The sequence below is a fragment of the Nannospalax galili genome, unplaced genomic scaffold (assembly GCF_000622305.1).
Source record: "Nannospalax galili isolate Female #2095 unplaced genomic scaffold, S.galili_v1.0 scaffold290, whole genome shotgun sequence".
NCBI lineage: Eukaryota > Metazoa > Chordata > Mammalia > Rodentia > Spalacidae > Nannospalax > Nannospalax galili.
Genome location: NW_008331486.1, coordinates 100,582 through 115,748, shown reverse-complemented (window position 1 = coordinate 115,748; position 15,167 = coordinate 100,582). Strand labels below are relative to the sequence as shown.

At 38.4% G+C, this 15,167-nt stretch overlaps 1 protein-coding gene across 1 annotated transcript; it reads right to left on the bottom strand.

The window, feature by feature from the left end:
- Positions 1 to 6,966: 6,966 nt before the first annotated feature.
- LOC103726630 (olfactory receptor 50-like) lies at positions 6,967 to 7,908 on the bottom strand. The gene has a single exon (XM_008824247.1). It carries the CDS (start codon positions 7,906 to 7,908, stop codon positions 6,967 to 6,969), a length of 942 nt encoding a protein of 313 aa, XP_008822469.1.
- Between the last annotated feature and the right edge of the window lie 7,259 nt (positions 7,909 to 15,167).

Here is a 15,167-nt window from a genome sequence, read left to right as displayed (position 1 = left end):
CATGAATAACCTAGAACTTCTGTGACTATCACCACCCACTGGAAACCATCATAGCTCTGTGCAGCACATTCACCCATCAACAGGCAAGAAGTAAGGCCTATTAATGCAGTAGACCAGTAAGCTCATGGCAAAGCCATACCACAGAATGCAAAGTCCTGGATATCACTGGACTGTAAGACTCCTTTGGATACAGATTTGCTGTAGGGTAGAAGATATTTTTAGCTTTCTATTGATTATGACATCCATTTTGTCATCACTAAAACTCCTACATGCTTCCTGGAGCAATACTGTTTGGGCAAGTATGCTAATCTTCAAATTTAGTACACTAAGAGTATTAGGGAGGAATTAGAGAATAAGGACTGGGGCGGACTTCATCCAAACACAGAATATGCACGTATGAGATTCTCAAACAATAAAAATGCTAGTAAAATACGAGTATTGTTTGTTAGTTTGCATATCTGTTCGCTTTTGCTCCAATACATTTTTTTTTTTGCGATACAGGGTCTCCCTGTAGCCCCAGCTGGCCTGGAACTCACTATGTAGACCAGACTGGCCTTGAACTTACAGAGATCTGCCTGCCTCTGCTGGGATTAAAGGCATTTGCCACCACACCTGACTATCCAATGCATTCTTTTGGTATAAGTTAACTTGACCCTCAGAGTGGAGGTGAGTGACAAATTTCAAATACTTTGAGAGGAATAGGACCAGATACACTGTCTACGAAGGACTGTCTGGAAGTGCATAGACTGCTTTTTTGGAGGTGTTGTAATTTACCCCAATCCCAGTGTGCCTTGGCAACCTCAGAAGTCCATATGAAATATTCCCCAGGTTGTAGGCATGATTTTTTTTCTAGATGGTTAGATTGCTTTCCTGAAAAAGCCTATGTGTGGTCTTGTGATTGGCTGTTCTTCTGCTTCTTGCTGTTATTCTATCTGATAATGTCTAGGGTTCACACGTCTCAAAATGTTAACAAATTTTTATGTAGGCTTAAAATATTTTCCAAATGTTTTGATTTATTCATTTTTATTTTTATGTGTATGAGTGTTTTGCCTGCATGTATGTAAGTGCACTCATGTCCTTCAAAGCCTACAGAGACCAGAAAAGGGCACCAGATCTCCTGAAACTGGAGTTATGGACTCCATGGTGTTGGCCACCATGTGGGCTCTGGGAATGGAACCTAGGTCCTCTGGAACAGCATCTGGTGCTTTTAGCTGCTGAGCCATCTCTCCATCCCCGTATTTTCCAAATTTTATAATGAAAAATCACTGAGGCAGAGGCGGATGGGTTGCCACAGAAATAACTGATGTGTTTCTGACAACGAATTATGAAACTATAAACCCGCAAAGCACTTTTAAAAATAATGAGTATGTAAAAATCTAGAATGTCTATTTTTTAATACAGGTAGATATGATTATGATTTAACTCTGATTTATATATAACCACGATAGTCCACATAAAATATGCAGATAGTTTGTAGTTCACTGCCTGATTTGAGTGAGCATTTTGTTTTGGTACCAGGTAGTCTCACTGCTTCATTTAAGTTGTTTTCATTTATTAGCTATTGTGAAAAAAGCAGCAACAAATATGGCTGCACAAGTATCTATTCAGTAGGATGAGTGCTTTGAGTATATTCCACAGAGTGGTATAACCAGATAATATGACAGATTCATTTTTAGTTTTTTTTAAAAATATTTTATTATTTTTTAATTTTTTATGTGTATGCCTCTATTGCCTGAATGTAGGTAAGTGCATCCATGTTGTGCAGTGCCCATGGAGGACAGAGGAGGCTGCTGGCTCCCCTGGAACTGGAGTTACAGACAATTGTTAGCTGCCATGTGGGTGCTGGGATTCAAACCTGGGTCTTCTGTGAGAACATTCAGTGTTCTTAGCCGCTGATCCATTTCTCCAGCCCCTCATTTTAGTTTTATAAGAGTTCTCCACACTGCTTTCCATAGTGGTTGCACCAGCTTGCAATCCCACCAGCAGTGAATGAGTGGTTCCATTTCCCTGCATTCTCACCAGCATTTATTCTCTTGATCTTAGCCATTCTGATGTGGTAAGATGAAATCTTAAAGTGGTTTTGGTTTGCATTTCATTGATTACTAAGGATATTGAACTTGCAGAACTTCATTGCAGAACTTAATTTCTGAGCAACTGATATTCAATTTAGAATGTCCTTTCCTGCACTTATACATTGTAGGGCACTGCTTATATTTTTTTCTAACAGTTTCAGTATTTTAGGTTTCACATAGATGTTTTTGATCCATTTGGAGTTGCCTTTTGTGCAGGGTGATAGAAAAGTGTCTAATTTCATTCTTTTAGAGAATGAAAACTGGAACATGGAGATCCAGTTTTGCCAGCACCATTTGTTGAAGATGGTATCTTTCCTCCAGCATGTGTACCTGGCACCTTTGTCAGATATCAGGTGACTGAAATTACATACGCTCATGTTTAGGTCTTCTATTATGTTCCAGTGATCTACATGTCTGTTTTTGTGCCAACCCCATGCTGTTTTTATGACTATAGCTCTGTGATATAGAGTCAAATATATTTTTCTACTGTATGCATAGAAGTGAAGGAATGGGCAGGAAGCCCCAACCTTACCTGAGGAGCTATGGGTAACTGATCACTGCTGAGTGAGAGTTGATTTTCTCTAAGGGAGTAATGCTAGATAGGTTAACAAGACTCCAGTATATGGACTAACACTGAAAGATATTTGGAGACACAAACTTGACTCAGTAGACCTTACGTATGACAGACTGTATGAAATCAGTGGTGTGGGGCTATGGGTGGTGCAGATAGGGGAGGGAGACTAAATATAATTAAGATATATGGTATGAAATGCCCAGAAATTCAATAAAAATATGTATCGTAACATTTTTAAAAACACTCATTAGACTTACTATGCCTTTAAAAAACAATAATAGAGGACATGGAGTTAGGGGAGTGGGACAGTTGGGGTGGAGATGGGGGGCTCTGAATATGCTTAAAATACATTGTATAAAATTACCAAATAAATAAAAATATTTTAAATAATAAATGTTATAGTAATCAGCTTATAGACATGAAGTTAAATACCTTCACCTTGAGTGAATGCAGTTTCTCAAGTACTAAACCAAAGTAAAAACTTCAGGACTTTAAATGGAAATATAGCTCAGAAAGCAACTGACCGTGACTAGTAATAATCAGATATATAGAGATTAGAAATGCATGCGCAAACATCTTAATGTCAATTGCATTAAAATGAAGTTTTCTGTATGAAACTATGTATTTTAATAATGAAATGGCGATCCTTTATAAAGGTTAAAACCTCATTTAATTTTATGTCTTATAGGGTTTATACTGAGTACAATATTGTATAACTGTAATAAATCACTGTAAACCTAAAAATTTACAGCCAATTTTGAAAGAGATGCATCTTAGCTCAGAAAATTGTTATTGAATATGTCAATGCTGTTGTAATGAAATGCTTCTTCTAAGTATGTGGTTATTAAATAAATAATTAAAAAAAACTACATTTTAGTAATGGGTTGATAATTATCTTTTTCATCTTAAAACAAATGACAATTAGATTCAGCAAAGTTGAATCAATAAAGATTAGCTAGACTTCCTGACATCCTGCTTAGCCATTCTTTGGTCCACATCCAGAGAGGCTGAACCCCTTGTCAGAATGGAAAGAATATATATAATCACATTACTGCCTGGAAGATCATTGGAATTCTCTACCTCTTAACTCTGTGTCACAGGGCATCATCTTTCTAGGATGTAGAGATCTCTAATCAAATTTTGTTTTACCTATTGGGTCAGTATTTGTTCTGTCACAACCTTTTACAGAAAGTTGTCTCATTTCAATTTGTGATCATTCATAGTTACTTGGAGAAATAAAAGTTATGCTTAGTTATCATCAGTCACACCAACACAACTAAAAACTAGGAAATGGAAAAGAAGCTACACAGAAATGGACAGACTTAAGGGGTAAAGTTGGTTAATGGCTCAATTATAACTTAATGCAGAAATAATTTCTGGTGTTCTCTTTCTTACACAATAGAATAATAAGAAAATACTGTGTTTCAAAAATTATAGGAGAAAGAATTCTTAATATTTTCACTATAATTAAGTGAAAAACCAGGAACTCGAATACTTTCCATGATTTGAACTGGAATAATTTGATACATATTTGGAAGCACCACCAGGCACTCGGTAACTATGAACCTTTTATATGGCAATTAAAGATAAAATAAAAAGGAACAGGAGAGAGGCTCACTGGTTAACAGCACCGGCTACTCTTGCAGAGAACCTGGGCTTGGTTTTCAGTGCCCACATTCTGCAGAAAATCATCTGTTCCAGGTATCCAATGCCCTCTTCTGGTCTCCATGAGCATTGCATGCACAGGTGCACTTAACATATGTGTAATCAAAACACTCATAACACATAAAATAAATAAATAAATAAATAAATAAATAAATAAATAAATAAACATTTTAATACAGATGTCAAAAGAATGAGGCATGCCCAGGGAAGTCAGTCTCCAGCCCAGGGCACACCGGATCCCAAGACACCGTGCGTGTGTGATAGACCATGTGAGGAACCTTATCATATAAGGTGAATAATTTTTTGAGACCATAGGTGCTTCTACATTTATCTCAAAATTCTGAATCCGGGACTTGGCAAGTACAAAAGAAAATAACTGAAGAGCCAAGCTGTTGGAGTGTAGGAAACCAGGATGCCAGGCCCTAGGGTGAGGTGAGCCTAAAACTTATAGGTCCAGGCTGCATTCTCTGCTAAAGGGAGGGGCAGTGATAGTGGCTCTGATAATCCCTGTCCTGCAGAACACTGTTAGACTTGCAGGAGAAAGCGGCCCAGTCATAACAGTGCAGACTCCCTGCTCTGTGGGAAAGCATCTTGGTCAACAACCCTTAGCTCATCTCCTTGTCCTGAACAAATAACTCAGCAACCCTTAGCTCATCTCCTTGTCCTAAACAAATAACTCAGCTATCCCTGGCTAAGAGATTAGGCCAGTTTAAAGGTTTACTCCTGGGCTAAAAGCTAAAAGTTCACCATGATTTTAGCTTTAAGAAAGAAAATATTGTGGCTAAAAAAGTACTGGATAGGCATTGATAACCTTGAGTAAAAGGTTAAGAATCCTTTTGGTGCCAACTAACAGACTAAATGTCCTGTTTCTTTGTACCCTAAATCTTTGTATGTGACTGCCATATCCCACGTGACTGCTAGCTCCTTGGGATGTATAAAAACTATCTGAATTCTAAAATAAATCATCCTGTTGGGAAGACACATGTCCCAGAGTTTGACTCTGTCACCAATCAGACCCTCTGCCCCGAAGCCAGCAGGTCCCCTGCTAAGCAAAGCAAACCTGAGTCCTGACATGGGAGACAAGGCTGTCAGTGGTGAAGCAACAGTGGCTACAGCAATAGATATCAGCACAAGGACTTAAACGTGACTCCAGCAAGAAGATGTCCTATCACTTGTTCCTCCTGGACTGGAGGAAGATGCAAGGGCAGTGGATACCAAGAGGCTCAACTGGATCTTCAACCATGAGAAAGAAAACAGCAGGGCTTTGCCACCCTTGCCCCAGCAAGCAGAGCTATGTCCTTGGCATGGTCGCCTGCATCCCTGGCAGGTGAAGCCAGGCCCTCAACTGCAGGGGTGGAGTGAGGGGGAAGGGGAGCTGGGCCTGCAAGTGTTCACTGCGTAGTGCACCCATGATCAGACCAGCCATCATCCAGAGGCTGTCAAGACCTGGCTGCAGTACTCAGCAGCATTAGGAATCTGAGAAGTCTCAAGATTTCAGAAAAGAAAGTAGAGGACACTGGTGTAAAGCTGTCATGTGAAGCCGTGAAACATCCCAACTGTCACTCAGAAAATCTGGGGTTGGAGGCCTGTGAATTAACTGCTGTCTGCTCTGAGGGCCTAACTGCTGTTTTTACCCAGTTTTAAAACTCTGTGGGGAATCAACCTATTGGAGAACACCGTGGACCACAGTGGGGTGATTGTAGTCAGTGAGGCCCTGAAACAGCCAAAGTGTAACCTGCATGCACTCAGGTCTTGAATAACTAACTTTGATGAGGAAACCCAAGTGCTTCTGGTCATTGAGGAAGAGAGAAATCTCTACTTGACAATTCTAAGCAGCTTTTAAGAGAAACAGAAAGTACATGTGAAAATTCCATCCCAAGAAACCTGAATGTATCCTGACCCAAAACCACATACAGAGAAAAGGGAATGGGCCCTTACTTTGGCACATCAGTATGTAAGAATTATAGATCACTGGCATTCTAATGAGATATGATTTCTCTGGCACCAAGTTCAGATGTGTTGTGTAAGATGGGTAGGGTTTTTCATTTGCTAATGGCAGACATGAAGATGGAGGTGATGGGGAGTAAGGTGAGAGTGGAGATAAGGGAGGGGGTCTGAGTATAATAAAAAAAAACCTATGAAATACATGAATAAATAAAATTTAAAAGTGAATAAAATACAAATTTAATAAATTAATTTAATTTAAAAATGAAAATTCAGTTAAAACCAAGCACAGCTACATTTCTTATTAAAGTTATTCACAAAGTTAACTCCAGGTTTATTATAAAACTAAGCACAAAAATAAATCATGAATGAATCTGAAAAAAAATAGCATCTTGGGAAGGGAGAAATAACTCTGTTACTAAAGGCTGTAAAGTATGAAAAATTAATCAAAACAGTGAGTAAATGAAAATATAACTGTAGAAAAAGGATTCTATATGAAAAGGAAAAATGTGTAACTATGTTTGTGGAACCTTATGCAAGACTTTCAGAAGCAACAAGACAAAATAAAAGATTAAAATCTACATACAAGGTGAAGCACATATGTCTAGAGAATTCTCCAATATTCACTAGCAACTGACATTTTATAAAGAAAATGATGTGTATGAAGACTGAGAAGGTCTGCACATGGCATAATAAAATAGAAAATGCTAATTATACTGAAAAAGCTGCTTTCACAAACATATTTCTCAGGGCTCCTTTCATATCCCTATTCCTTAGACTATAGATAAAGGGATTGAGCATGGGTGTAACCATAGTGTACATCACAGCCACAAGAACATCTTTGTCATTAGTGTCATTGGAGGAGGGGACAAAGTATAGCCCAATGATGGCTCCATAGTACAGAGAAACCACAGAGAGGTGAGAGCCACATGTGGACAAGGCTTTGCAGATTCCTTTGATGGAGGGGGTTTTCAGGATGGTGACCCCAATGTGGCTATAGGAGACCAGAATACAAATGAATGGCACAGTAATGACTAGTGAGCCCACAATGAGGATAACCAACTCATTGATGGTGGTGTCTGAGCTGGACAGCTTAATTAAGGCAGAGAGGTCACAGAAGAAGTGATGGAGAGTGTTACCTCTAAGGAAAGAGAGACGAGGTAGGAGGAGGGTGTGCACAAGGGCACCAGCAAAGGATAAGAACCAGGATAAAATAACTAGTAGGATACAGACACTCTGGTTCATGATCCTGGTATAGTGGAGGGGGTGACAGATGGCCACATATCTGTCATAGGCCATTGAGGTCAAAAGGAAGCTGTCAAGATCTGCAAAAAATAGGAAAAAATATACCTGGGAAATGCACCCAGTATATGAGATGGAGTGGCTCTGTGTCAGCATATTCATGAGCATCTTTGGAGCTGTGACTGATGAGAAAGAGATGTCTGTGAAGGCCAAGTGGCTGAGGAAGAAGTACATGGGGGTGTGGAGGCAAGAGTCCAGCCTGATGAGCAGTATGATGAGCAGGTTCCCCAGCACTGTGGTCAGGTAGGTGGACAGGAACAGGGCATAATACATGCCTTGGTCCTCTGGCTGGATGGGGAGCCCCAGGAGGATGAACTCAGACACACTGCTCTGATTCCTTGTGCTCTTCATCTTCTGCTAGATATGAAAAGGCCATGGAAATGTGAAAGAATGGGGAGTCATTATGATTATTGCACAATAAAAACAAGGTTCTTAGAATAGTCACTTTATATGAAAATCGCAAACAATACATATAAATGGTCCATTGTTGATCTAAACTCAGCATATTTTGGAGGAATTTTGAGATCTCAGGATGATCTTCAGATAAAACAAACACTAGAGTTGAGAAGTCCAGGAGTCCATGACAGGATTCTGAGACAGGGAATGAGGTACAAGACCAGATCAGTAATTAATTAATAGGAAACCTAGATGGTGTTTCATGTTTTGCTAGCCCTCAATGCTCTCCACACCTCTAGAACATATAGTGGCTAATCCTTTATAAACAGGGATGTATTGGAATTGAGAGAACCCAGTGGTCAGTTATGGAGCTCATGATACCTGCATCTGGATACTCAAAGGTGTGGATCTGTCAATAATGCAGAGTATCAAATGACAGACCTTGTATGCACCCTTCAGATCCTCCCTTAGCAAAACATCTTCAGTCATCTATCAGCCTCTCTGATGCAATTTTCTGGAATATGGCTAATAATGTGTACCTCTTTCAAGCTTGCTTAACTGTACTCATTCAACCCAAACTAATTATGCTTTTTCAGGTCTTTAGGATGCCAGGAAACATTCAGCTTTTAAAGTCACATCTGGAATATGCTCAAGAAGTATTTGGTGTCTGTCTAGAATAATAAAATAATACCTTTTCCATTTTCATTGGTCTTAACCTAGGATTTTATTTTAATTATTGGGCTTTTGTACATTTCAGCAGTTCTCAGTCAAGTTCATATCCCCCCATACATGCCCCACCACCAGACCTCCTGTATTCTGCCATACATGTTAAGTCCTATCCAGTCAAGCATTTGTACCCAGATGTCCTTTCACATAAATTCATCCACTGGAGTCTAGTCAGCTTATCTAGAGGTCATTGGTAAAGCCTACTCTCCCTCACCCAGTAGTAATCAGTCTCCAATCATTCCCAGATTAGGGCCAACCGACCACCCATCCCTCACTCCACTCTGGGCCCTTGTCTGATTAGCCAATGACTCTTTATGGTATTTTTCTTGTCATACGTCTGGCATTGTTTTTTAACTATTGTTCCTCTCTTTTTCATGTCAGTTGGAAACACCCACCCATTCATATAAACAACCACAAATGATAAGAAATAAAACACAATGACCTGTCTATTTTACAAAGGTCTTATATGGACCTCTGACCTCTACACACACACATGTATGCACATGCACACACAAAAATATGCATATACTACCTACATACATGGACACTCAAAAATGAAAAATGAAGCAAAAAACCCCCTGACAATTTATTTCATACTTTATTTGTAGATACAAGCAATGCAAAATAGCCACTTATCTCAGAGAAAGAAATTAAAGAGAAAGGACTTACACTGCTTAGTTTTAAAACATGGTAAGAGTACAGTTACCCACATATATGATAAATGCCTATAGAAGGAATTGCAGTTTTTATATATTGGTTTTAATAGATAGCCACACTACAGAAGGGTAGTTGTGGAGAAAGGCTATTCTTACATGTTCTGTAAAAAGAGTTATGAATATAAGACTATATAAAAGAGCACTCATTAAATGTTTAGAGTGGTCAGGACTAGAACATTAGGGGAACAGAGACAATTCAAAACCATGGTCAATCTATGAAGCTAGAGAATTACTTAAGAGTCAGGGCATATTAAAGCCTTTTATCCTATTATAGAAAGTTTCAATTCTCTCCTCAGATTATTAGTCTTTTACCTAAAGAGAAGATTTAGGTAAAGTAGTTGAACACACTAATCATTTTACAGTTTAGTGAGTCATAGCCAACCAAGAATACCAGGAGGAAGCTGAGAAGGAGGCTGTTGTGGTAGTTTAGAAAATAATACCTGCTTACATCTGGATTGTGCCAGGAGAGACGAATAAAATCACACAGATGTGGCAAAATATTTGGAAGAAATCACAAGATTTAATGGAGGTTAAAATTAAGCAAAGAAGCTCTGCTCCCCGTTTCTTCTAATTTCTTCCCAAATTAGATACAGTATGAATTTAAGATAAATTGTTCTACATGGTGATTTGGTATTATCCTATCCTCTCAAACTTTGGATACTCAGTTCATAATAAATCTTGCAGTGCAGAGAAGTAGAATCTAGGGATGGCAGCACACACTGGGACACACACACATACACACACACGCACACACAGAGTCATACTACTGAATACAAAATCTACTCCTGCTTTGACTTGGCCCCCTAGATGGTAATAACAGATACCTTTGGCTCTGAGACATGGGAACATTCATGCATTTCTTTCTAGAAGGCATGGAATACAATGAAATAGGTGAACTCTCTAAGGGGCACAAAGTTTCATGGTAACAGCTGGAAGACCTATCAGTTTAGAACAAAAAAAGTTAGATATACCAGTAGAGACTTTCTTACAGCTCTTGAGAATTTGGTAAGAGTTCTAATTTTACAAAGTACAGAGAGGATCCCAGAGCATCATACTACAATCCCCAGTCCAAATCAGAAGCATGATACAATTGCTACATTTCCATAGCCTCCTTTGGGGATAGAACTACTTGTTGAAGAGGAAAAGGCAGTTCATCATTAGATGAAAAATGCTAATTACAAGAAGGAAGTCATTAGGAACACTGAGGTTCACAAAACTTTCCAGCAATTTATTTACCTTGGGGAAAATATGACTCAGGAGTCTGTAATGAACCAAGCTTAGGTGAGAGTAATAACCCCTTCAGAACCCAATGCTACAGAAACACACTAATACCATACTCTGAACAATAAATATTAGTCTTTTCATTAAAAGCAATGAGGTTACTGTTACATAAATACACTTCCCACAATACCATAAAGAGGCCATCACTACTAGCTTTCCACTCAAGCCCCTACAAGAATTTATTTAAAATCTAATCTCTACATCCACAGTTCCATTTCAGTGTTTGATAGAAAATATCATTTGCTTATTATTCCTGGTGAAAAGCACGAAAGTCAATAAATATTATTAATTAGTTCTGGTCATAATAAAACTCAGCCTCTTCTTGAAACTTCTATTTGAACTAATAAAGCCTGTATGACATTTAGACTTCAAAAATGGTTGCTTGGTCATATATATTATAGATACTCATCTATTTTCATGAGAGAATGCTGGTTGACCTGCCTGTTGTCCTACAAGTCAAGGTTTGACAAAACTTTTTCCTCAAATTAGAAAACAACACCATCCTTGCTTTCATTTTGCTTGCATCATTAACAGTAATTTCCTTTTTTCTTGCATCCTTTTTTTGTATTTTCATTGAATCTTTGTGCAGTTCATACAATAAATCTTAATCATACTTAGACTCCCCTCACCAATACACACCCTTCCAACCCCACAGGTTTTCACACATTCTGTCATATATGTTAAGAACTATTGAGTCAAGGTTTTGTACCAAGTTGCCCCTTGGTGTAAGTTCATCCACTAGATTCTTGTCAGCTTATCTAGAGTTAGTCCCTTGAAGAAGAATGACTCTGCCTCATCCAAGCAGTAATCAGTTGTCAATAGCTTCTCAGGTAAGGTTGTAGCCTGCTGTCTGTTTCCCCAGTTCTATGCTGAGTTTTTGTCTGACTGAATCTGTATAGGTCTTGTGCATGCTGTCATCATTGCTGCAAGTTCATGTGCACAAGTTCCAAGAGGCCTGGAAGACTCTATTTATGTTCATACACCAACCCTTACTCTTACAATCTGTTCACTCCATCTTCTGCAATGGTCCCTGAGCCATTGTTGTGTGAGTTTTAATATAGGAGTTTTAATAATCCAAGGACGCACTCTACAGTCTCTTATTCTCTACACCTTGGCCAGTTGTGCATGGCACTCTCTTGCATGAGGAAATTTCTTTGTGAGATTTGAGGATGCATTAGTATGAGGAAGTTTCTCTGTGAGAGTCGAAGGATGCATCAGTACTCTCTCTACACCCTGTTTTGCTGTGCTCCATTATCCTTAGTTGTACAGCCACTGTAGATGTGCTTGCATCCTTAGTAGTAATTGTATTTTCATGATAACCATTATTTCTAAGGTAAAATGGGATATCAATATAATGTTTATTTCATTTAATTTTTTCCAATATAGTTTTGAATTGCCTTTGTCTGATGGCTAAAGATATGATTATTGGGCACTTGTACTTCTTTCAAGAAATTTGCTCAAATTATTTTTCTATTCTGATTGTCATTTTTTTGATCATCAACTTTTTTTTGGTTCTTTGTATATTCTGAATATTAGTTAGTTGTCACTTGAATAGTTGCAACAGATTTTTCTCCCATTCTATGGGCTTTCTCTTTAGTAATTGAAACTTTGAGTGGAAAAGATTATTTGTCTAGTCTTGGTATTATTTTTCACAAGTCTATTAATAGAGGAAACATGCCAAAGTTTTCCCAGGACATCTATTAGAAACCTCCACCTAATATAATCCTTAGCAGTAAGAACAGTGGAAGATTTTTTTGCCCTAATATTAGAAGTAAGGTATTTCCATTCAAACTTACTTAAGATACTAGCCGATTAAACAAATCAAGATGAAGAAATGAAATTGAAATTCACTAAAATTTGAAACAAGATTTACAATGTTAACAACAATCTAGAATACTCTCTTATGAAAGCTTCATGAACAAGTGAGTTTAATAAGGTTTTATAGTATTAGAGTTTGTTAATTGGCTTTCCATCACAGTGGCAGAAGGTCCAAGATGCTCAGTGTAAGAAGGGAAATGGTTTAACTTTTATTCCATTCATGGTCATTTGGTCCTTTGGATCATGGCCTATACCAGCAAACCATATGATAGCAGAGAAAGACGAGAGAGAGAGAGAGAGAGAGAGAGAGAGAGAGAGAGAGAGAGAGAGAGAGAAGGCCAACGTTACAACACTATCTCCAAACACGTCTCCAGTAACCGTCAAACCACGGCCCACCAATAAAGTATTCTGCCACATCTCAATAGTATTTCAGGCTGGTGAATAAAGCATGAAGACCCACCCCAATGTCCCTAAATAGTTTACTGATCTCTATGGGCTTTTCCAAATGAAGCACATATGTCCAAAGATTGAAAGCTAGCATCCACTTATGAGAGAGAACATTTGTTTTTTCTGATTCTGGGTTAAATAAATCAGGATGATTGCTTACACTTCCATTGATTTATCTGTGAATTTTACATTTTGTTTTCTTAATAGCTGAACAATATTTCATAGAGTATATGTACCATAAATACATTATCCACTCATCAGTTTATGGACATCTACATTGTTTCCAATTCCTAAATATTTCAAGTAGAATAGCAAAGAACGCGGATGAGCAGGTATCTCTGTACTAGTAAACAGGGCCCTTTTAGTGTGTGCCCGAGTGGCATGGCTGGATCACGGAGTGGATCTATTTCTAGCTCTCTGAGGAAACTTCACACTGATTTTCATAGTGGCTGTACCATTTTGCACTTCCACTAGCAATGAATAAGTTTTACCCTTTCCCCAGATCCTCATCAACATTTTTCATTGCTTGCTTTTTGGATCTTCACCATTGTGAGTGGGCTAAGATGAAATCTCAAAGTTGGACAAACAAGGAGAAATTAAGCTCTATTGATCATGAAGCTTCATCTCTACTGGCTAGCTTTCATAGTGCTGTAAGGTGCTATGAATGCTACCAAAAGAGAAAAGTAATCATCAATATTACCCATCTAGGAAACCTGTAAGCTACAACAACAACTGATCTAGCAAGTTCTGCCCTTTGGTGCAATGGTGGCACAGATGCTATGGAAGTAACCAATCACTTTCTAATTGCATTTAAGTCTTATTTCACAAGAAGGAGCCCATATATGTCATTGTTATCAGGGCCAAGAACATTTAGCTAAATATGTCAGAAGTTAGAGGGAGAATCTGCTACAATTATTCTCTCAAATGGATGATGTATTAAAACAACTCCTCATGATTCATTGTTATACTCATAGATTAATTCATCTCTCAGTTTTCCAGAGAAGCTTCTTTTTTCAGTAGATGACAATGAACACAGGCACCTATAACTGGTCAAAGTGCAAAAATAATAGAACTTGTAGTGCTCAGCTATAAATGGGAGCCCTATATTAAGATATCACTATATGGGACAAAAATCCCATATTCTCTCAGATAAATGGATGTTAGTTTTGCACCTTTGGTTTGTTTGCATCAATTAGAAAATCCATAGAGGTCAGGAAACTAGCAAGGCGACACAGGGGTGTTTCACAGGAGGGGAGATAGAACGCCATGATACAAAGGGGTAATTGGGAAAAACAGTAGGAAGAACAAAATTGAGTGGGGGTGGGGGGCAGGTCAGAAGAGGGAGTATGACAAGAGATAACTGATACTAAAGCTCAAAATGTAGAAACTGTACTTTATTGTACTGTAGAAACTTCTTAAAATATGCACATATAAAAATAAGAAGAGTTTAAATGAAGGCACTGTTATAGGATCTCCTTCTACTCAGAGGTAAGGAAAGACAAAATCATGAAATTTGCAGGGAAATGGATGGAACTAGAAAACGTTATAATAAGTTATGTAACATAGACTAAAAAAAAAAACAAGTGATGTATGTTCTCCCTCATTTGTAGAACTTAGCACCAATCCCTTGTATGTGAGTATATATCTTTATATAACAGCAGGAGCCAGGAAAATGGAAAGGAAGGACAGAGGCAAAGGGAAAGGAAGAGCCCAAGAGAGAAGGATAGTAGGAAACAGACGTTGCAAAGGGGGCATTGGGGAAAATGGAGGTATTCAACCAGGAATGGAGGCAGGAAGGGCATACAGGGAACCATGGGGATAAAGGGGAAGAAGAAACTCAAGAGAATAGGGAATAATAGGAAACTGGTATTATCAAGGGGAAATGGGGGAATTTTAACTGGGGAAGGTAGAGGAAGATTAGACAAAGAAGAGAGATAAATAAAGCTTAGGTGGTGTGAAAAGCCAGAGGGAAATGTATTAACCCCCAAACCTTCTGAAAAATATACATATAATATCTGAACATGAGTGCATGTATATACCTGAAGGATATATATGAAACACAGTGCCAGATAGGAGAAACCCAACTTTGAGTTGTTGGTCAAGGTAGTTCAACAGACTCCCAAAATGACACGGGCCATTTCCACAGCCCTTGATTGTCTCCCAGAACTTGAAGGTAAGACCCTATTGCTAAAGACAGAACATACTTTGGACACAGGACTTGGAGCA

Bases quoted from the DNA above. Each gene is read 5' to 3' on its own strand.
- LOC103726630 (XM_008824247.1), bottom strand. From the start codon at position 7,908: ATGAAGAGCACAAGGAATCAGAGCAGTGTGTCTGAGTTCATCCTCCTG.